Source organism: Varroa destructor, unplaced genomic scaffold, assembly GCF_002443255.2.
Source record: "Varroa destructor unplaced genomic scaffold, Vdes_3.0 BEIS01000005.1, whole genome shotgun sequence".
Lineage (NCBI taxonomy): Eukaryota > Metazoa > Arthropoda > Arachnida > Mesostigmata > Varroidae > Varroa > Varroa destructor.
The window spans coordinates 27,743,773-27,767,368 of NW_019211458.1; the positions used below are offsets into that span (position 1 = coordinate 27,743,773).

At 42.6% G+C, this 23,596-nt stretch overlaps 1 protein-coding gene across 6 annotated transcripts in view; it reads left to right on the forward strand.

Annotated features, from left to right (window-relative positions):
- vari (MAGUK p55 subfamily member vari) overlaps positions 1-21,183 on the forward strand; it is a 66,804-nt gene extending 45,621 nt beyond the window's left edge. The window contains exons 3-15 of one of the 6 annotated variants that reach the window (XM_086989411.1): positions 14-234; positions 1,661-1,786; positions 1,877-2,015; positions 2,504-2,592; positions 4,156-4,581; positions 7,735-7,929; positions 8,411-8,690; positions 10,144-10,371; positions 11,757-11,959; positions 14,661-14,798; positions 15,090-15,158; positions 16,526-16,593; positions 19,443-21,183. In XM_086989411.1, coding sequence (XP_086845537.1) covers positions 14-234; positions 1,661-1,786; positions 1,877-2,015; positions 2,504-2,592; positions 4,156-4,581; positions 7,735-7,929; positions 8,411-8,690; positions 10,144-10,371; positions 11,757-11,959; positions 14,661-14,798; positions 15,090-15,158; positions 16,526-16,593; positions 19,443-19,521 — 2,261 coding nt within the window. In that variant the 3' untranslated portion in view covers positions 19,522-21,183. Of the gene's footprint in view, positions 1-13; positions 235-1,660; positions 1,787-1,876; positions 2,016-2,503; positions 2,593-4,155; positions 4,582-7,734; positions 7,930-8,410; positions 8,691-10,143; positions 10,372-11,756; positions 11,960-14,660; positions 14,799-15,089; positions 15,309-16,525; positions 16,594-19,442 lie in introns of those variants that run through there. The other 5 variants (XM_086989412.1, XM_086989413.1, XM_086989410.1 and 2 more) reach the window with 5 other exon arrangements.
- The last annotated feature ends 2,413 nt before the right edge of the window (positions 21,184-23,596 follow it).

Sequence of the window (23,596 nt, forward strand, 5' to 3'; positions counted from 1 at the left end):
TATTTTTTTGCAGCTGGCTATTCGGAGGGTCATGATAATCCCGCCTGCCATGATCTCGTCGAGGTTGAGACTGATAAAACTGGCAGTGATGTCGTCATCGTAAAAAGGGTCGTTGCAATTCATTCAGACTTTCCCGAGACGAACCCCGCGGTCAGAACTGCGACCGTAGCAGCAGCAGTATCGAAGCCAATACTGTCATTAACAGAAGACGCAGAACCAGCATCGACTGCACAGGTAGAGTTCCACTCGTACTGCGCGCTTGTTTATCATCCGACGTACCGAAAGGGAAAAGAAACTTCTTCTGCTGTACCTTCTGCACGCTGTTACGCCGATTTATTACTATTAGGCGTTACTTAACATTATATTATTTCTAACAAAAAATTACTACTAGGAACTGATAATAAAGAGGATAACGAACTGGGCAAAACAAGCAACTAGAGAATTTAAGGAAATTATTATTATCATTAAAAAAGGTTATCACTAAGGTTAAAGGCCACGTGTCTCATAGGCCTGTTGGAAAAGCTCAAGATTAATAATAACTGAACAAGACTCAGCCAGCTTATATTTTTAGTGGGGGGCAAATTCTCCATCCTGGATTTACAAGAGGTAATTCTGAGGGGTGAGGGAGAGGTTGTTCAGATAGGAAGTGTTAAAAAAGCATTTCCGTCGTCAATAAATTAGACTGACAGCGCGCGAGACCTTGCACAGCATTTGCTTTTTCCAAAACGGTGGACAGAAACGTTTATAGGTCCAGTCATGAATATTCAATTGCTGAATGCCTCTGGGCGTTTCGTGGTATTTGCGCCTTGTGCCTATTCCTCGTAAAGTTAGTTGACCATCGTTGTAAGGTACATCTTCCAATTCACCTCAGTCGACTTGCTGGCTAAATGAAACAAAAATACACAAACTACGTACGTTTAAATATCAAATATTTGTAAGGCGCACAAACAGTCATATCATTCCCTTCCTAGTTACCTATCCATTGTCTGATGTACGTTTTTATTAGCTTTTACCGGGGGGTAATCATTAGTCGAGGGGTTGCAAAGTTCTTCTTACCTGCTTCTAATTACTGTCACTAATTAAATAATAATAACAGAAAGCAATGCTGTCTATATTGGTTCGTCCTGTACCCAGCTTTGCAAGCCCTGGACAACTTGAACTTTATTAATAATTTGCTGAGTAAATTAGCACAATACGTGTACCTATTTCTGGACAATCACAACTTGATTTATAGCTATTTTATATATGATGTGTAAGTAAATAAACATATAGGCCTGTAGTCAACGAGTCAAATTGAGTCAATTAGTTAGCGGACACGCAGACTTCATATCTACTAGCGACGGTCGACCAACGCTACGAATAGTTGGCAGAAGGGGTTCGTAACACAAGAAGAACGCACAGAGGTTAAACACATAACTGGACGTAAAAACAGTATTGCCACTTCTCACCACCGCTTTGGAAAAAGCAGTACATTTCAATCAACAAATGCTGTACACCGTTGTATTGCTTAAAGCAATGATTTAACCAGATGAATGGCGATTCTCAAACTCTGTAGCTATTTTGTTTCTTTTTTTTTTTGTTTTTTAACATAAAGGACACTTTTAAGCAATAATAATCGTAGTCAAATTTCGGTTACTTGTCTGATCGATCTGTATGTAAGGATCCGTCTCGGGAGGTCAGGTATTCTTCATCTACGAACCCGACCCATACAACCACGGCGCACCTAAAGACGGTCGACATTGCTCGCGACGTCGCGAGGCAGTGTCGCTCCAACAGATATAACAAGGCAAGTTCTATTAAACAATATGCAAGTTTATAATGAGGCGCGCATAACCCAATAGCATTTCATAACGGCACTTGAGATTTCCCTCTATAGCCTGTTGTTACGTTCTGCTTCGTTGGCGCCACGAACCGGCTCCATTGTCATCTACGCCGCACTCGTTATATTCGTTCCGGTCGATTGGACCAGAAGCCGACGCTGTCTACGACACGACCACCGCTTATCCAGCTTTCCGGTGGGTAAATTCTGTCGTGCGGCACTTCATTATATAATACCTCTGTTCCATTTGACCCTGCTTCTTCATCTTTTATCGAAAGGTAAACACTAACCGGCAGCTCTGGCTTAGCCAAAAGCACCCAAACCTCGATTCTAACCTCTTGCTCTACCCTTTGATCCCTCATTTAACCCTAGGTTTCCGTCTTTCGAGCAACCTCCAGCTTCTCTAGTCTTCCCTACGAGTGGCGACACCCGCGTCGTCACTGCCGCATCAAGCAATCAGTTCCCCGAAGTTAAACCTCACTTTTCTGCTATGATTACTTCTCGCCCTTTCATCCCCCTCTCGCTTGTGCCACATGGTTATCTCTGGTTGAAGCCCTTATGATAGTTTTGTGGAAAGCATATGGCCACAGAGGCAGCTTGAGTAAGCCTAATGCTCTGCTATTTTGGGTTTCTTGATGTTTTCCGGTGCCTAAACTCGGTTCCTATCGGGTGGAGTCATGCTAGCATCAGCTTTCGACGGCGGGTACAATGGCGGTAATGACGGCAGTGGGTGTACCGGCAGCCACAGCATCAGCCATCAGTTAGCTTGTGGGGTGAGGGTGATTTGTGAGGATTTGACAAGATCGAGAGCCAATGAAAAACACGGTGAGACAGAATACTAGGGACATCAAAATGGCAATTTGTTTCTCTTTATAGCTTTTTGGAGCTCAATACTACATAGCGCCACTGATGCTGTGCCTCTTGGTCCGTAGCTTAGTTTAGAAGTAGGGACATGGACATGCTTTAGTGAGCGCTTTTTGAGCAATTTCTTTCTGAAAAATCTCCCCGAATTTTATGACGTTCCTGAATATCCTGCTAGGGTTCTCACGAACAAACGGAGGTAACGCGCCCATCATGCATATGCCAACGGTTTTCATTTGGTAGCTCTTTCATTCAAGTAACTGTGACTCGATCGCGAGAGGCGGCACCCGGCTGCAGGATATGCAAACGGCGTAGGTAGAACGTCAACGACATAAAAAAAGATGAGACGATGTATCGTATGGTAGTGCATACACAGTCAAATTGGTCTATCTATGCCCGTCTGCTAGGTAAATTATTTCATAAATATCTAAAAACCGTAAAAAAAAGTTAAGGTACTAACTGCTTAATACGGCATAGTGACAAATGACATACTATCCTTTCTTTGAACGTACTTCATTTAACCTATATAAACGATGGTGTATCTCACTGTCTATTGATGCACTTCCGTTTAAACCGTGAAGCTGTAAACCCTAGCTGAGTCGGAATGAGAAGAGTAATTGAATTTAGCAGACAGCATACTAACGTTTAGCTCTTCTGCTAAACTAATTCAAATCATAGATTCAAATCATAATGAAATATTACTTGTTAATGAAAAGAAAAGTCAACGACGTGCATCATCGACTACATAAACCTCATTAACAAATGGTTCTCTCCTCTTCTACGCCTACCCCAAGTTATGCATGAGCACTGTTGTTAAGCAGATTTTGAAACTGAACAAAGTACTGATCGATGATACGCACAACGACATACGAAATTCAACAAATGCTGATAGTTTACACGTCTCATTGGGTATATACTTGTTAAAAAGAGTACATGGTTGACACAGACATAAAAGCATACACACACTCTGCATGCTTAGACCCTGTGGCCGTATCACCTTCTGTCCTACCGAATGAAAAGGTCTGCTAGGTTACTTTGCAGCCATGCAGTTTTTGGTGGCGATTACTGGTCCTACCTAGACTAATAAATTTATTCTGACCTTGGTAAGTACAAAAGCGCAGGAACTTTAGCGCTCCACGTGGTGGTAATTCGATTATATATTCACAGGGGCGGTGCTAATTACCTAGGCCACTCCTCATACCTGGCATAAATTTATAATGTATTACATAGTAGTATAGGATGATATCACTTTATATGTAAATTATACAACTTTTTTTTAATGATTTCCTTGTCATATAACGAAATTACCAAAAAAATTACCAAAACACTGAATTGTACATATGCCATACATATAATGTGCTTATATTAATCTTTCCCTTAGATAATAATGAATATATCATGTACATGTGTGCCTCCCATTCATAAACCTACTTAATTAATTCCCGTCATGTTTTGCACATGTTGTTTTTGCCTAGGACGCACAAGAGCTTGCTTCAATTCTCAGCTCTCCGCACGTTGACAAGCTATTGGACGCTCACGACCAAGTGGCACTTATGACGCTCCGAAGGCAACAGGAGCGTTTAGGGCTACAGGTGTTGAGCACGCAGAGGAGCGTCGTCTCCAACGTCTCTGTCCTCGGAGACACCCATCAACAACCAAAAGCCACTGCTACCAATAGTCAGACCGTTAGCAAAGGTAAAGGACCACGGGCTGAGCAAGAAGCAGCGTCTGACGAGTCCGCCAGCGAAGAGGAAAAGGGCGAGCAAGAGTTTTATGGTAAAAGCTGTGAACAAGACAACCACGAGAGCAGTGTTTCATCAGAACGCGAAAGCAGCGCCGATTCCCTAGCTGACAAGCCGATCAAGGTCGTGGGCGTCAGGAAGATCGAAACTGAGCCACTAGTGAGTCTGTTGCGCTTACACTACAATATAATGATAAGTTGGACAAACATTTTAAGTGTTTGTATAAATAGTAATTGGCAGCAAATGTTTATGTATCAGATACATGCTCTTATTTCAAGTTTTTTTAAGTTCGCTACTGCCGCCAAGGATTGCTTCAGTCGACTGGCTTCTAGCACGAAACTAAATACGTTATGGCTCCATCATTACGACGGCAGATTATATGTATACCCTATTACACTATATATTTGCATATACATATATATGTGTGTATATATATATATATAGTGTAGACAGCTAATAATTTGGACGTCATTAAAGTATCAAAACACTAATCGCTCACCGATGTCATGTCAGTCTTCGTCCAACGGCCTTGTTCTTCGCAAGTTGGTAATAGGGGCCCAACTAAACTTGTGGAAGTGACCAAATCAGTAGATTGGAAACCGGCTAGCCGTCTTAAGACCACTCCGGAAACAGCGGGAGCCCCTGGTCAGATTGCCGCAAGAGGCAGGCTGGTTGGAGGCCATATCTCCAAAAGAGGCAGGCCACCCGCGGGGACACTGGTCAGATCACTGCAAAAAACAGGCCACCCTTCGGGAAACTGTTAGAACGGATAGTGGCACCAGGTCGCAGTCTACATGGTCGCCAGCTCTGAAGTAAGGGACGGCAGAAGGGCTTGGCCCCAAGTACTATTATCTACGGAAGGAGGCTAAATCGACAAGGGAGATCAGACATGCTAGACCTACAAAATGTGTGTCGGACACATACTACGACAATGAACGGAAGTACATGGATTCCAGAACTGTTGTAGGACTACGGTAACGGCATCTAGGTGGTCAACAGGGAGCTGTTGCAACAAGGACGCTACACCATTGGCACAGGGAGTTGTGAAAGCCGTAGCCGCACAATAGACATGCGACTGCTGCGTAGACGCAGCATGCTTAGTCGCGATGTATTACGCTCAAGCATGTAAACGATAAACAGGCTATAAAAAACGAACCAACGGTTATGGTATAATAGTTCTAGCCGCTGGCCGGTATTGTCAGTCTCTGACCAACGGCCTAGCTATATATAACAATTATATAAGGACATATAAAACTGTGATACATGCCATAACCTTGACAGAAAACACTTACTCTATACCGCAAGTCAGTTTTTTTGGATACTTAGCCCTCAGCAAAAGTATCTCAGTAATACGCGTGTGTTAAATGTTATCTCGGCGTGTGTCGAACAGCGTGGCCACGTTGTCCTGTAAACTGCCGCGATCTTTTTTGTGTTCAACCGAACAAGTTCACTAAAGGCTTATAGTTGTTTTTACGTCGTATTGGTCCACACTGTTACGACCTTTGACATTACCGTGTTTTCTCTGTCTTCTATTTTTTTTTTGGTTTGCCGCCTTTCTCGTCGTCGGTGTCATATCTGGCCCTTCCATTGTTCCTCTACCAGCAGTCAGTTAGCTCTCCACCACAAATCGGTCGTAAGGCCTGTATATTCTTTTGCGCATCTTACGCCGTGTCGTTCTTTTATGAAATACGCATTACGACCGGCAACCGTTCGTCGCATCCATACATTTTCAAACTATAACGATCATTAGCGTGCGCTTGTGTCAACTTCTGAGCTTATGTCCATGCCGATAATATATATTCAGACGCTCGTGAGTCCACTCGTATCCAGCTACCACCGCAGGTGGACCAGAGTCGTCCACAACCGCGGGGGGTTCGTATCGTTTCACATACAAAAAAAAAAACAGTACACTGATGGTAGGCGTGGCGTTCGTGCCCCTTTGCCTCTTCTCAGCCAATCGAGCAACTCGCTGGACCGGCTACTTTTTGAACCCAACGCATCACCTCGTATTGCATCTGCTGGACCCTTTTGAATTTGGCTGTCGACGAAGTAAAACGTAATAGCCTCTGCCGACAGGCTTATACCGGCTTGCCTGTGCGGTTAGGATCTTGCTACTAGAATCAGGGTCTACTTAGTCAAAAGCCACTAAGTCGTGCCTTTATATCGTTACTTTGGTATATTTCCAAAGCTGCAACAGTCCCTACCAGACACTGTTCTGCAGTGCAACATTAGTACAGAGCATGACAGGGGGGTGAAGGGCAGCAAATGATGTGCGAGACCGATAGCAGCGCCGATCGACTCGTCCGTATTAGAACGTCCGCTTTCGTTTTGCCTTCTCCCTCATTTATCCGTTTCTTCTGTTTGAAAGAGAGACAGCTTTGTCCTGCGTATATGCACAGGCACCTAGTGACTTTTACCCTCATTGCCTCGCGCTTTCGTGGACCAAGTAGTAGACTGTCTTCTATAAGTCGACTCTATACTCGTTATTCGAAAAGGCCTGCGTTATGATATGCATTTGCATCTCGACAGAAAGTGTAGCAATCAAATGCTCTAACAAAAAATTTATTTGCTTCTTCCGAAAGTTCTTGCTGTTCAATAGCGCCGTGCTGATATCTACATTGTACGAATGTCTTGATTAGGTGAGCTTCGTCTTGCCGAGTAAGAACTTTTAAATTTCCAAGAATTTGCCTAACCTATTTCACCTCAGGGCCTGCTTGTATGGTGCATTTTACGTTATCTGCGATGTAGGTTCAAACCTGGTGTATATATATATCTATATATATATGAATCTATATATATATATATGTGTAATATGTTTAAGCAGCTATACGAGTGAGTTATGTGGCACTGATACTCATGACTTCAGTCGTGTAAATCTCCGAGGAATTAACGAAAGATGATATATTATTAGCTGAAATACAAGGGGTAGTGACTAACAGACAAGAGAACCATTGTGTGAAAACGTACGCGTCAAATAACCGAATCGGTGAGACGACAAAACATCATCAGTAGACCTCATTAAGCTAGACGTTCGTTGCTCTGGGCCTCTATTATATTTTTGGCTTCCAACTAGAGCTCGAGTATGACGGGGAGCTGTTATTATTGAACTGGTGTGCATCGGCTATTGTTTGTATATGGATGTATCAGCATGCATAGACACCGACGCATAGGATGCTGTCTAAGGATGATGAAGTACCACCGCTAGTAGTTTTGTTTGATCTTTTCTTCGAATAAGATTATCGTTTTAAGAAAAGGGCAAACTTTTTTTTCATTTAGTGCATGATTTTATTGGATTATGGCCGTCCATTTCAGGGAATAACCGTCGAAGTATGCCCCGAATCTGGCCGACTACGCGTTGCTCGTATTTTGGCTGGCGGTACAATAGAAAAACAGGGCTCGCTCCGGGTCGGCGATAAAATTATAGAAATGAACAATATTCGCGTGTCGACAGCTGAGAATCTTCAGACAATGTTGCGAAAAGCGAAAGCGGGTACCATTATTTTCAAGGTAATGTAAGGCAGAAACGCTGCTTATTATTAAGAAAAACATTATTTTTTGGGCACCATGGTGGTGTTTATATAAACGCTTCCCGTTATTAAGGATCAAGGAAGGTGTGCATTATTGGCAAACGTGTATTGGAAGGTTACCTTACTCTGAGTGCGAGCAATATTGGATCCGAAATAGTATTGCAGACTTACGTAACTCTTATTAAGGAAAGCTTCTCGAATAAATAGACCTCCTGAAGCAACTCTTCTATAAGAGTTTGTGGATAGAATTGTAGCATAATGCCAATTCATTCAGTTTGCGGCGCATTGACAGTGTTTAAACAAACCCAGTGACTGACTGGTATAAGATCCCTCTATTTAATATGGATATCACGATAAATGCTCTCTGTCAGTGCCCCTCGATTTTCCTCTATGGATCACGTATCAGTGAAGTAAGGATAAAGGTTCCATTTTTATTAATCTGCTATATATAACGTACACAGGTAATTCCTTCACCAAATGACCAATCGATGCACACAAATAGCTTCGTGAAGGCACTGTATTCGTATGATCCGACTAAGGACTCACTCTTGCCTTGCAAAGAGATCGGCTTAGCATTCAATATGGGAGATATTCTACAAATCCTGAATACGGAGGACCCAAACTGGTGGCAGGCCCGACGGGTCGGCACGTGGGGTCACGCTGGCCTCATTCCATCGCAGGAGCTTGAAGAGCGACGAAGAGCTTTTGTTCCAGCGGAATTTGACTACGCAACTACGACTAGTGAGTTAGAATCATCACATCGCAATGTTAAAACACTAGGCTCAATATGGACCCAAAATGCTAAATACGAATGATTGCTTTTGTGCAGATAACACCTGCTGAAATCACCCGTTTACTTGTTTTCCTAAGTCAACTTCATGAATGCCATGTATAAACAGTTCTTCCCATCCCTTTCTTTGTGCTCGTACACTATATGCTTGCCTTACGATACACAATGCCATAATGTTGACAATCATATGTAGTTCTATTCCTAGAACATTAATTTAATAATATACCATATCGTGGCAAAAGCAGATCCACCTTTTCTGCATTACTTCGATATTGGTACTCAACTTAAAAGCAAGTTAGATTATACGGCTTCACTGAGGAATAGTCCCATGCTAGAAGTGCACAATGGCTATAGTCGTATCTAGTCTCGTGTCCTTAGCGCTCATCGACCTAACGCTGCAGGAAAGAAATCTGTCGTTGACATATCCTGTTACTCTCGAAGCATTTAGTAAAGCCTATTGGCCAAACGCGAACTACTTGTCGAATTATATTAGGCGGAATCGAGGAACAATAAGGTGGCGAATGACTATTCTGCAAGGGTCCCAATTCCGAGATCAGGCGAGCCAGCTAACAGCAAAGATTAGACAGAATGAACCTGTCTGAGCGCAGTATGAGATAACCTCTGTTCAAAGAGCTACCCTACAAGAGAGACAGGAAGATCCATTGCTTCAGCAGCTCTATAAGTAATTGGAGCGAATGCGGGGAACGGCGTTCTTTCATGAGGTTTAGGAGGAGTTTGCCCCTTCGACAATGGACCGCTCCAAGCAGTGGGCGCTGGAGTTGTCTGCGAGATTCTGAATTGTAAATTAGAGTGGCACAGGTCACCCCTTACCATGTCACCTCAGTCGTTCCGTTCCGTGTAAAAAAGCTTGTGCTTGGTCTATCTTTTAACATTTCTGTCCATTTTTGAAACGTATTCGTTTTAGCGGAGCGAAAGCAAGCGGGTCAGATTATGGACGAATAAGATAGTCAATATTGGAAGATGAGAAGCAACATTTTGAGTCCGCGAAGTAGTGCAGAAAGGAAAAACTGAGAGTAAAAGGTTATGGGAAATGGGTAGCTCAGTTGGGCCCAGTCCCCCAGGTCTACCCTGATCGATAGGAGCCGAGTAAAAGTGATAGGGTCGTCAGTTTCGCTTGTCCAAAGCATACCCTCGATGTTATAAGTACACATGTGCAATTGAGGGAAGTTGAAAATCTAACCCTGTGTCAGTTCGCTCTCCGCCAGCGCATATGGTAGTGGACGATGCGCGAATTACAATGTACTCGTTTATTAAACTGATTCCTTCAGTGTCAATGATTTGTAATGGGAAAACGTGAAATGTGGTCCAACTGCTACCTAAGATGTTTAGTTCTGCTTGGAAAAATTGCTCATGATTTTCCGTTTATATTAAATTGTATTCCAGCAATGTGTGGCACGAAGTTGACCCGTCATAAGCGCACGATATTCTACGAGACTCGGCTGGCAGACGAGTTCGAGAAGGCGGAGCTCGCTCTTTACGAAGAAGTGACAAAAATTCCCCCGTTTGAGCGGAAAACATTAGTGTTGGTGGGTGCTAACGGAGTCGGTCGACGATCTCTGCGAAATCGCTTAATCGAGGAGCATCCCGGGCTATTCGGCGTCCCCTTGCCACGTAAGTTGGTCAAACTGTAGTAACTTAACCGCTTCTCTAAGATACCACCAAAGCTTCTAATTGTTTCATATTGCATCCTAAATATGTTTTTGTGAACAACCGCAAATTGCGAATACATTATAAGATATAACAATCATAGCTGAGTTTTTGTTTTTGCCTTAATCGCTACTAATATATGGAATACTCAAATGTTCCACAATTTCGTGCACGTTTACGCATGTTACACGGTTAGCTCGTCGGTTATGTAAAAGTTTTTTACTGAAACCTTCTAAACAAGGTTTTTCTTTGATACGACACATGAATGCAGTAGGCCGGCTGTACTATGGCAGACTGAGCGGAGGCATAGCGGATTTCAAATCTTCGGCGTAAAGGTCGCGTAGTCACGAGGCCAACTATCCATACTTTGACGCTGTCCGTCAATGTCTTTTTCTAAGCGCGAGGTTTTGTTTCAAAGGGTCTTTTAGCAAAGGCATCGTGTATCTCCAGCAGCGTTGGCTGGGCTTGACAGTATCAGCGATCGCAGAGACTGTCGTGTTAAAATCAACAGGACTGAAGGCAACAACTCTTTTGAACTATTAGTCATAACCTATAGTTACATATGCAGATAGGCTTTACGTGATGAGGTGAAGGAGTATATGGTTTGAGTTTTACGTCCTTAATTGAGGCCGCCTATCATTAGAGAAGCAATGAAGACTGTCATCTAAATGTAAGCAGAAACGCCGAAAGCCATTGTCAATTGCGACAAGAACAATGGATAGCGAAGGTTTCTACAGGGACCAGAAGATAATGTTAGATCGATCCGAAGATCGTGTGGGGGAAAATAGGATAAAGGCTTTGTCCTTTGAAACGAGCATCTTGTATACTTGGTCTCGAGTCAGCCGAAGACTTTTGGTCCAGAACAGACTGTATTGTATATGTTTGTTGATGGTACTCTGTAATCATGGTTTTTTTTATGCATGGAAACGACGTCGGCTGTATGACGGCTGGTACCTGTATAATTGTATTTACGGGCACTTTTGTGATCGCTTTTCAATTTTTATTGTCGACTGCTCATTCTTTACCTCTGGAGTCCTTTACTATCTAAATACGCGTTTAAAAATGGCCACATGTGAATTGATGTGACCATTATACTAACGGCGTGGTTGGTCTCCCTATAAGCCCAGCATGGAATTCAATTTACTTTAAACGTGCGAAAATCCGTAATTAACGGACGGCGTGCCTGAAAATAATGATCACAGTTTCATCTTAGAGAGTCTATATGTTCGGCTGTAGCAGTTTATCTGCAAGCCCGGCCACGTCCGTCCAGTGGCCATGATGATTTGCCCCACCTTTGAATCGACCAAGTCTTTATTGGTGTTCTGTGTATTTTTCATTTGTTTTTCCAGATACATCTCGGCCGATTCGCGTCGATGAAATCGACGGCAAGGTGTACCATTTCGCTAGCCGGGAACGGATGGAAGCCGACATCGCCGACAACGCTTATCTCGAATGGGGTGAATTCGGGGGACATTTGTACGGTACAAAGCTAGATTCAATACGCGAAATCAGTAACAAGGGTCGTATGGTGATTCTCGATTGTAGTCCACAGGTTAGTATTAGCATCACACTATAACGTATACATCATTTTAATGATTAAGTGAGCATTCTTGAAATGTAACCGAGATTCTTCAAATTATATAAAATCATATAAAATAATTTCGAACCGGAGCATCATACAAAATGAGCGAGACCATGGCATCGCTCGGAAAAATAACCACAATAATTGCGATTTATCGTTGATTCTGTTTAAAAACCGTACTTTGTACAATGTAAATGTACGCGCTTTGTGTACAACGATGCATTTTTCTTTCCATAGTCTTGATATAACTTACCAGTCATTTGCCATGGTACCGTTATTCTTACAACTAAAACAATCAAAGCTTCCAAGGAAGTAACGGCATTGTGTTTATAGAAGCCATCAAGGAAACCTTGTCCACCTTCTCATTGGGGATTTAAATATTACCTCAAACCGCTCGGTGTTACGACGGTGACTTCAACGGTCTCGTCCGCGTCATTCCTTTTCTAGCCGCTAACATTGTTTTTTTTTTCGTAACACCTAAGTCAGTAGCGGCGTAGTTCCCTCCCTGCCTCCCTCCATCGTGAGTCGCTGGTCACTTCTAAGAAGGCTTCAAGTATTTCGAAATTCTCGGTAGTGTTTATGGCCTTGAAGCCCGAGTTAAATAGCTGAGGGTCCAGCACGTCAAGGTGGGATTAACCGCCTTACAACAAAGCAGTACGTTTTAGAGCTGGTTCGTTCGCAGAATTTTTCTTACACCGTTTAGTCGCTTGTTTGGTGGTACCCTTTATTTTCCATTATGCGCTCACCCATATTATTGCCTTCTGAACCAGCCATGCCTGGAGCTCAGTCAGGAGACTATTACTATATTTATTTAACGAAAAGGACCCAGTAGGTATATTAATAGTACGGACAGTGTGGGATGGACAGCGCTGTGAGTATCCCCAAAAAAAAAAAAAAAATCGGTCACTAATTCCAGAAGCAAGTTCGTAGACGTGTCTACCAGTTTAATGGCATACTTTGTAAATGTCCTATTTCCACGTGCTATTGCGTGTTCCTACTACCGATGAATATTAGCCTAAATTAATACTATGTCCCACTCTGATCCTGTCACTATAAGCGATTCACGTATTAGGTACAGTGACTGTTTGAACATGACAGCACGCTGTTTTTGTCGCGCCATGAAAGGTTTACGCTTAAAAGCTCGGATCATGTAATATTGTATTTATGAGAATGTCGCTACATAACATAGATATAAATTGATCGATATAAGAATTGACACATTGAAAAACCGATCTAGTCTAACGAGTCTAGCCTTGACCAAAAATTTTTGTTCGGGCCGTTCACGGCGTCGTTACATCCAGCATGTCTGATCAATTGTTAGCATCTAACTCTGCGGTATCGTTTGTACTGAACACGTTATTCTCAAGCTTTATTTGGCCTTTTTTTCGCTACGGTGCTACAGCTTGCTCCCTACAGTAACGCTACCAGTAGCAGCCCTGGAGCTCACTAGGCCTACCGAGCTTTTAAAGTCCCCACGTCGTCAAATGTTGCTTCTTTGTATTTCGACGCGGTATTGATCAGCTCATTTTAATAACGTATCACGTTGGAATACATATCAGTACGACTGGGGCCGCCACATACCTCCCATATTGTAAATAGATCATCGATGTCGCCAGGGTAGAGATCGAAGCCCTTGTAGCTGGAGCAATCGGGGCAACGTTTTCAATACTCTAACGTGGAGATCGTTCGAATTAGGTTTTTGTTATTGTTGATTATATCGACAAGGGTGTGCTCGCCCTCGATTCGATTAAATCAAGCAGGTCGACCCAGCGTTTCTGTCAGACTACGACCACCATTCGCTGTGAGATTTCTGAACTTTATTTATTGCTAACGCTTCTATGGGTTTTGACTACATTGTCGACTGTGATTTGAATAATAATCGTAGAACGTCGAACTCTATATATAAAGAAACTATACGTTTCTAACAGAGAACAATAGTTAGTGGGCGGCGAGGAACGGTCCGTCCTAACGAGACAGAGTCAACATGACAAATTCGAGTTGATCATTTGCTAATTAAATTTCCAGCTATTCATATCACTGTCGATTCTTCAAGCGGGGCAACAGTTACTTTTCATTGATGCCAAGTTTCGATTAATAAGTGCAGCTTCAGATTGGTGGGATCATATGGACACTGGGAACGTACTTTTGGTCCGACAGGGCACTGCTGTCCCTAACAGATATTCCAAGCGTGCGATACGAAGCTCGCCAAGTGATCTTGTCCCTTCCAACATAAAGGGGCGCGGTCAGTATAAAACGAGAACCAAACGTACCGTAATGGTACAGTGGTAACGTGTTTGCATTAAGCTCAAAGCCACGCGTGGTAACTTAACGGGTGTTGGCACGTTAGTTTATTTCGTGCTGCCAGCTAATTGTCTGACGTAAAACTTTAAACTTTTATCAAATACTAAAAACCCTGCAAACATAATAAATAACAAACAGCACACAACACAAAAATAGTGGTCGGATTATGTTTCTCTAACTAAAAATGTACGATTATGCTATTAATTTATTATATAGTTGATGCTTCATTTAGTGCACACTTAACGGGCCCTGTTTTTTTTTAAACAGATTTGATCCTAGGTTATTTTTGTTCTTCGTTTTGGAAAAAAAGTCGTTCCTGTTTAGTTCGTAGTCGTAGAATTAGCAATTTAATTGCAGCTTTCAATTGCAGTACCTAAAGGTGTTGAAGAGTCCTGAATTTATGTCGTATGTTGTGTTCATCGCTGCCCCACCAATACCAGAACTCAGAGGGCTCCATGAGGGCGGAAGATATGGAAGTAAATATGGAAAGCTTGACCTTAATCTCACCGTGAGTATTGATAGCTTATATATATATATATATATATATATATATATTTGAAATTGGGACCACAGCGTACAATGAAAAGTTAGTTCTATGTATTGTAAACAATGCTCTGATACAGATAAACTTTTGGTACAATAAAATCTGTTACTTTCGACCGTACTTTCTTCAGTCGGGTTTAGGTTTGGCATATTAGTTCGTCTAGCTAATATGTAGGCTTATGTGAAACTGATACTTTTTCTTGGCATAAAAGTCTACCTTACCTTAGAAAAACGTCCATTTTACTTTTCATTATAGTTTGATCGGGCCATGAGTCGTCAAAGTCGCAGGGCTCTCACCCTCCAAAGCTTGGCTTCTCTCCAAGAAGTAAGTCATCTGAATGCATCGCCAGTAGCGCTGGGATGGCTCACCGTAAAACTGCACCCAGCATTTTCAACCCAAATCGTTCTATGGTCATCATTCTGTAAATCAGCAGAATGATATTGTAATCAAGCAATAACCAATGGGCATCATCAGGTAAAACGGATAAGAGAAAGACTTCAGCGTAAGGATATCAAAGGGCGCGTCAAAAAGTTCCCGTTTTACAAAACAGTGTGATCTGTATTATGACGCATGTGTAGGCAAGAGCAGTATTAATAGAATTAAAAAAAAATACTAATCTCGTGTACATACTAGATCTGCATTCTGGAACCATCGTACACCAGGATTTTTTATATTTCTAGTGGGTAGTGTTGAGGAAACGTCGGATCGGGTAAACAAATCAAGTGTTCTCTTAGGCAGGTAGGTTCTCCTAAAGGGATCGCTCTGTCTCGAACAGCTTGACAGTATCGAACCTCGAACGGTATCTAGAAGGCTATAGATGACCGGAAGTCCCGTGGGTTTTAGCAGCAAGACGGCAATTACTTTACGGAACTTTAAAGGTTTGGGATAGTAAGCTTTCGTGTTAAAGACCCTTCGCGAGAATGAGTATGCCCGTTTAATGTTTTCGAAGGCTTCTTTTACTGTTGCCTAAGTGATCGAGACGAATCGACGTTGCTTAATATGCATCGGTTTTTTCAGTGCAAAAAGCTGGCTCTATTTAAAACTGAAAAAAGAAGTTATTAACGCGTCTGTAACTGGCATCACTGTGACAAAAGATTATTACGGGACATAGTCTTTCTAGATATATTTAATCAAAGATCTAAGAAAAGCCGAAGCTAATTACACCGAACTCTGACGAAACAAAGCGGAATTCGCAGTTGGCTTCTACGTAAGTAATATCACGTACGGGCGCCCGTAAGTTTCCAGATATTAGAAATAAGCACTACTTAATTTTAAATTCGGCATTCCCTGAATTTGTAAACTTTTGCTGCAAAATACATAGCAATATTCAAGCTTACAAGCGCGTGCCTTCCCTGCGTATAATCTCCTCTCATACTACCCTGATCAGCGTAGGCGGAGAAATTTGTGCTACGATACGTATTCGCTCTTAGATACCAGCTTGCAGAATGCCAGTTAGATATGTATATCCACTCTGCCCGCCGTCCCGCGTTCCATGGCTGATTTTCGCAGCAACAGCGGCAGCCATAAAATGATTAATGTCTAGTTTTTGTCCGTCTCCATTCGCACACGGTGACACCAAATAGGGAAAGAGATTGCTTAGAAAGAACAACGCGCCTTCTTGGTTATGGAAATAGCTTTAGGTCCATTCCTAACCACCCATTATTCCCACCTCTCTCAATCTGTATGGGCAGCTACACCGAGCGAACACTTGGAGTGGAGGTCAGGGCGGGTCCAGTGAGGCTGCTTATCTTCCCGACATGTTAGTAGGCTTGCAAAGGACCTGACTCAATGTTGATCTTTGATTTGCTTTGCCTTCTCTCGCTAGCCTCTAGCCGTCTCTTACGTACGCTTATTCTGCCAGCCGTGACCTAGTGTATTCTCGTTTTTTTCACTTCTTCTGGCTCCCGACCGTCCTTCGCGGCTTCATAAACGCTGCAACGAGTCGAGCCTGCGCACCAGCGAACGAACGGCACTTCTACATTTGGCCCTGTCAATTTCTTCTTCCCCTTCATATTTCTCCTCTTTCGAACCAAATTTATCTAGGGTGACCTGGAGTCGCGACGATTTGACAATAGGGAGATGCCACTTTTTCGTCCTTGTCATCGTGCTTCTTGTCGCTGCTTAACGAGAATGGCTTTTCGAGTCGGCGCTGATGCCGCTTCTAGTTGTCTTACTTGTCGGCCTACCTTTTATTCCGCGCACGTTCCCTGAGGCCAGGATATCCCGCGGGACAGTACTGCTGGTTAAGGGGTTAGCATCAGTAGCGCTGCGCGGGGCGAAAACCGACGATATTCGGCCCTAGATTCGCGTCCTGTGTGAGGAGGGCTGCCGGCGAGGGACATAGTGTTTCGTTGTTTGGGGGACAAAATTAGCCTTACTGCCCAATTGAGTGAAAGTTATATTACACCTCCGCACTTACCAGTCGTAGACTACTGGTTAGGACTTACTGCTTCTGCCGCAGCTGTTCTGTCAGGCGTTCGACTTCACTTCCTCTTAGAGGCTATTTCCAGAAAAGTCCGTCTTAACTCTCGAGTGGGACCGTGACAATCCCTTACGTAGTGTCGCCCAAGAGCTTTGCTATCTCCTCATCAACGGAAACAACCCGCAAACGAAGAAACTTTGTAGCAATAGACGTGCCGTATAGGCCTATCGATAATATAAAAAAGCACTAATAAAAATTTCAATCAGACTATAAAAAGACATTTTGCTAGAAATGGACCATAGTTATTCAAAAAACAGAGACTTAAATATCGAAATTCGAATGGGAAACTATCCTCCAAATCTACGGAGCTACCGATCGGATCTCTACTAAACTACCTCTCCACAAACTCAGGGAATAATGGTAACGGTGCAACACGGTGATAGCTACCTAATCCTGCACCTATCGTTCGGCTGAGGATATTTACTACCTGACGATTAAGTTTTTCGTCTAAGCTTTGTTATTCCAATCATATGTCGTACCAAATCATATGGCTCCATAATTTTTGTCTGTATAATGAATGCATAGTACACCAGATACCCTACATTTGCGTCTCCTTATTCAAGTTATTTACATATACATATGCTTGTTTTCGCCATTAGCAGTAGTTCCTACAAAAATAAACATAACCATTTAAATCAGAAAACTATAAAGTTCATGTTGGGTCTGCTGCGTCGTCATTAGAAATTTTAAGCGAACGTGCAAATGGCACACTGTCTATCTTCCTTTGACTCACCTGTTCATGCCAAGCTTTCACTAAATTGGTTGACAGTTGTTCATGAAACCCTTTTCTAGCAGGTTCCACATCGTGCTCTTTGGTTCAATACTTCCAATCTATTTGCCCGTTTTGTTCAGCTGTAATCACCTAAATTGCACTTATTCAACTTGATAGAAACACCAGCGGCCGCCATCTTGCGAAGCAAGGAGAGAAGATGAGGGGCGGACGAAGCTTTTGGGTGGGGGCGCTAATAAAGTCAAGGTGTCACAAGGTGGGGGATGGCACAGTTACGCCGTCGAAAAGAGCGGAGTCAAGAAAGCCTCTAAGGGAAAGTGAATAACAAAGAGAAAACCCGATCATTTGACTGGCGTTTAAATGGTGCGAAGGCTCCCCACCGGCCAAGTTGACTTATATCGAGTCGGAAAGCTGCGCCAGTCAACGAACACCACCTACATTGAAGGTAGAATGAGACTGAAGAACGGATGCACTCAGAACCCCACTGTAACTCATTGGCTCACATCCCTTTGAAAACCCAAAAAAGCAGCCACCCTGTTCTCCCATCGGAACTACATACCCCTAACAGAGATGAACAGACGGCCACAATTAGATTGATTGTTTTAAACATACCGCTTGCAGCCAGCCAGCCAGTCAGCCATGTTTCGCGCGTCTTCTGCCTGTCTGTCATAGCGAGCGAGCACGACCTAAGGGGAAGTTAAGTTGAGGACGAGGGAAAAGACCCACAAGTCGAGTCCGAGGGGTTCGCGATCAAACGAACAACGTTGACTGTTGTGGCCCGGGACCCGGGTGAATTCGAAATAGCAGCCGCCTTTCTGATGTAATGCTCGCTCATTGCTTGCCGCCGCCTGCGGAGGGCGATGATATAACCATAGCGTCAAAGGCGCCGACAAACCCGAGCCCTTCATACGAGGCAGTGCTCAATTGATAAATGCGGAGACAAGCGTTGATAGGTTACTGTTTCGGAACAGTAATGCCGACCCGAAATGGGAGTGGGAGTATATGTTGTCTGGATTGTGTTGTTGTAGATCCAGCTGTTGAGACACCAACGGTTGGGGCCTTTGCCTGCTTTTTCATTGCTGGTGACGTTACTGATATCAATGGTGCATGTTTCGGCGTTCTTGCCCAAAACATTTTCAAACTACATACGGTGCATTTGTATATGTGTGCAGCTAGAACTGCGGTTTTTAAGATTCTACATGAGTCTATCATATCCGAGAATTATCTGTGCTGTCAAGTAGCGCTACTTTGCTTGTGTTATCGTTTTCTTAAACATCATGGGTAGTTTGGTGGTACTTCTGGCATTTCGATCCCCTGATCTAAATTTAATTGCTTTGTCTTTTTTTTACTGCATGACCAGATTATATCGTGAATCACATTTTCCTGTTTGTTTTAGGATGAAGACCTCAAACGCACGATCGATGAAAGCGCGCGTCTTGAGCGACAGTTTGCCGCGTACTTTGACTCCACCATAGTTAATCACGCCTTCGACAAGACCTACGAACAACTGAAGGAACTTATCGAACGCACTAAGACCGAACAACAGTGGGTCCCCGTATCCTGGGTGTTTTAGTCTAACTCAACTGTGTACTTCTAAAAAATAGCTGGAGTCGATAGCATTCGCGTCAGATCTGTTCTACTGCGAGGTCTAGAGACATCAATAGATCCTCAAAATAGCCAATTCATACAAACACCGTCTAGAAGCTTGACACAGGCGCGGATCACTCCTTGTAGCAATGTAATTACAGCAGACGTACACACCGGCATTAATACACATATACATACAAACACTGAACTCGCCTAGGGTACAGGAGCTTGGCTACCCTAACGAATCAGTGGGAAGTCAAAACAGAATATGGAACTTCTGAAAAAGTGGACTCGACAAAGAAGTATCGAGAACATTACATTGTCAGGACAGCCGCTATGGAGGGTATAGACGTCCTGCGGACGGACAAATGGTCTCAACGAGAAGGCGATAAGAGGTCTCCACTCAACGACTAATTCATTATTGCGCTACAAATAGATATCAGTACGCAACCAACATTCTATTGAGTCTCAGACTTAGGCTTTTCAAAATCGGTGCATCAGGTTGTTAGTACCTACTATCTGATAAAGGAGAAGTTGGGAGTCGAAAGTAGTTATGTTTGCTATGAATATATGCTGAGAGAACGTATGCTGTGCCTTCGAATGAATTAGGCAGGAAATCCTAGGCAGACCGATAACTGCATGGTGCTAATTTTAACAGCGAACAGATGCGTAAACACACGGAACGCTACTGATGGTGTACGCATAGGGACGCAGACGATGATTTGGATAAGTACTGCCTGACGCTGGTGTTTTAAGCGCTCATAAAGGTTCAGCCTTCCATAAAACAGAAAGAACAGCCATTAACAAACCGGCAGCTATTGAGGGCAATATAAATGGTATATATCAAATAAAATTTGCTGACGAAGGTAAGAAGTGACGCGAGACGCTTCGAGGTTAGATGTACTACAATGAAATAGATGACGAACCTGAGGTGTCCTAGGCACAAACTTCATAACCGAATATTGTACTTAATAACGGAAAATATAAAAAATATGCTAAAATGATTGTATATATACACATTTTAGTTGAGTATAATCTTTTGTCATACCATATCTCACTAACTATGGTCTTTCGCTAAACAGCAAAGAGTTAATGATAGATGTGTTAACGAGCTGTCTATTTATATATTCATTATCATAACATGTGAGTGCGGAAAATGAGGAGTAGTAGAAATTATATGTCGTAGGATCCAAAAAAACGTTTTATCGAATATGAAAACCTAACAGCGAACCTTAAATTTTCTTCTGCTATTAGCGAATTTTTATCTAGAAATTTTTTTAAATTACTCCTATGATCTTTCGCTGGGAGCAGTCGATCCTCCGTTTTTATGGATCCATCGAGATTGAGTTTTTTGAAAATGTTGTACTGCACGCAAAAATGAAAAACTGAGCTTCATAATGAATTTATTTTATTATTAAATGAAAATTCATTAACAGCACAATGTCGTCCTACCTTCAAAGTAATATAATGATATAGGAATCAAGCATACTGCCTTATTTTACAGATGAATATATACAAATAAATAACACAAGAGAGTCGTACGAAAACGATACGAGCTATGTTTGATACGTAGATTAATATATGTGATAGTAACAGGCTTAGTAGCTACATCGAGTAGAAATAACTTCAATTACGTCATAAAAATAACTATGCTATCATTCTACCATACTAGTGTATCTTCGGCATTTACGTCAGAGAACCATTAGGTGCTTTCAATTTGATTGTAACACAAGTCAGAAAATGTTATAAAAAAACATCTGTTAGACCAACCTTGCTCTTTAAAATGGTGAGTCCCAGTTTTTTAAAGAGCAAGGTTGGTCTTCTACAAAGATTACTAATTCACTCGAATTTCGCACAATGTCTATGGAACGCTCAATTTCAGGAGAATCCTGCACTGTCTTCAAGGTCTCCAAGGAGCTAAATTCCAAGGCGCCTGGATGGAGACCTCGTGTTTTTTTTATGGATATTCAATTGTTATTATTCAGGTTTCACGTCACATTTGTTTAACTACTGTTTTTTTTTTTAATATAAGCATGTAAATTTCATAAGTTAAACGTCCAACATCAGCATTTGGCTTACATAAAACTCCCTTGCAGCTTCGTCAGGGCTGAGCAAAGGCGTAATGTTTGTTGTTTTACCTGCGCAGGTGTGACCGGTTCGGAACATAGTGCTTGATTCATCGTCGTACCTTGCGCATTAACATCACCTAATTTCTGATCTGGGTTACATGCGCATTGTGTTTACTTCGCTGTCGTTTCAAAATCGTAGGATAGAATGTGAAACTTAAAAAAGAGTAATTTTCTTTTCCTTCCAGAGGATTTAATGGACATCTAATGCCCAATTGCTGGTTATTGCTGGGCGACTACTTTCCGAGACGAGCTGACGGTGTGTGGTAAACAATCTTCAAACTGATCGACAAGGAACACCGAGATCATCAATTATCCATTATCGTAGCTCAGGCTCATTTTCAGGCCACAAGCAGCTCCCCAAGAGCTTTGCCATTGTATTTTCCCGTTCGACCTAAATTACTTATATTCTACACGATTCCTAATCTACTCCAAAAAACCGGTGGAGTTGCATGTGAGAATGAACATCGTGTCTTTAATGGTGATTTTTCAAACAGACGAACTTCTTGTGCGCTGGGTATGGTGTAGAGACAGACGAACTTTTCTTAATTGCGTCTTTACGTCATAATCACCGTATGGACTCCTGTATTAAATACATTAACGGCACACTTACTCGCTAAATGAAAGGTCCTACAAGGTGGCGCTAACTTCATGAGCTACGACTGACGCTAATCTAAATCACATCAAGTTCGGTAGCCTACTTTGCCCTTTATATAGAAATGGTATAGCAAAACGTCCCCGCGGCGGTAACGTGGGCGCCTAGTTACGAACAAGGAAGGCGATCTAACTTCGAAAACGGGCACGGACACAATACGTGCCGTTAAAAGCCAACTTTCTGAAGTAATGAAGTAGTGCTAAATTAAAACCTCTTAAACATTTGTTTAATAATGTCGCAAATGACGTATAGCCAAGGGCGCTAGAGGACAACAATGGCCATGGTTAAGATGCGACACGCGAACATTTCACATGCACTATCGCAAGCAGTCTTATATGGACCCCGTTGAACTTAATTCATTATTAAACGGCACCCGGTCTAATTTTCCGCATATCAATTTGCACTCTACTGGATGGATAACCTTGCCGAGCATTAATTAATTAAAATATGTTATATAGTTTTAACAGGGATTCCGGAAAGCCAGTCTGAGAAATAGCTAGCGTTTCTAAGGAAGGCAGCAGGCGCGCAAATTTCCCAATTATGGCACGGGAAGATGTCGCACGATGAGCGTCGAGTCGTACGGGCAGGAGCCTTGAAATTAAGCGGCGATGCTCCAGTCAGTAAGGTTATGAAATATTCATACACGCGTCAGGTGGTTCACCAGACATTGTTTTTTGATGTCTTTTGAACACGCGCTGAACTCAATGACACGATCCTGCAGCAGTACGCGCTTATTCAGAAGAAACGATTTCTACTGGATCGTATTGGCCCCTGTAAAGACAGGTTATCGTCATCTGCTCGGGCCCACTTATAACCGCGTGAGGTAACATTTTCCGTGGCAACCGTTCGAATAGACGAGTTCATTTTACGTCACGTCGCCTGGTTGCTTACAGCCGACTTCAATCGGTACTGAACTGTACATAAAATCTATAAGAAATCCCGAACACACGTTCATGCGGCCAGCCGTAGATACCCGCTGTTGTCTCCAAAATCCTGATCTATTGTTCAAGCCTCGAATAGTCAAGACATGGTAGACTTGAAAGCGACGTTGAACGGCTTTCCACAAAGACGAACGTTTTACTACAGACCGTGGCTTTTTAGTTTAGTCGACCATTTCGTCTATTCACGATTCGAATAGTCTTTGAGCTCGTACAGTTTGATCTCCTCTTGCTCCCCTCAATT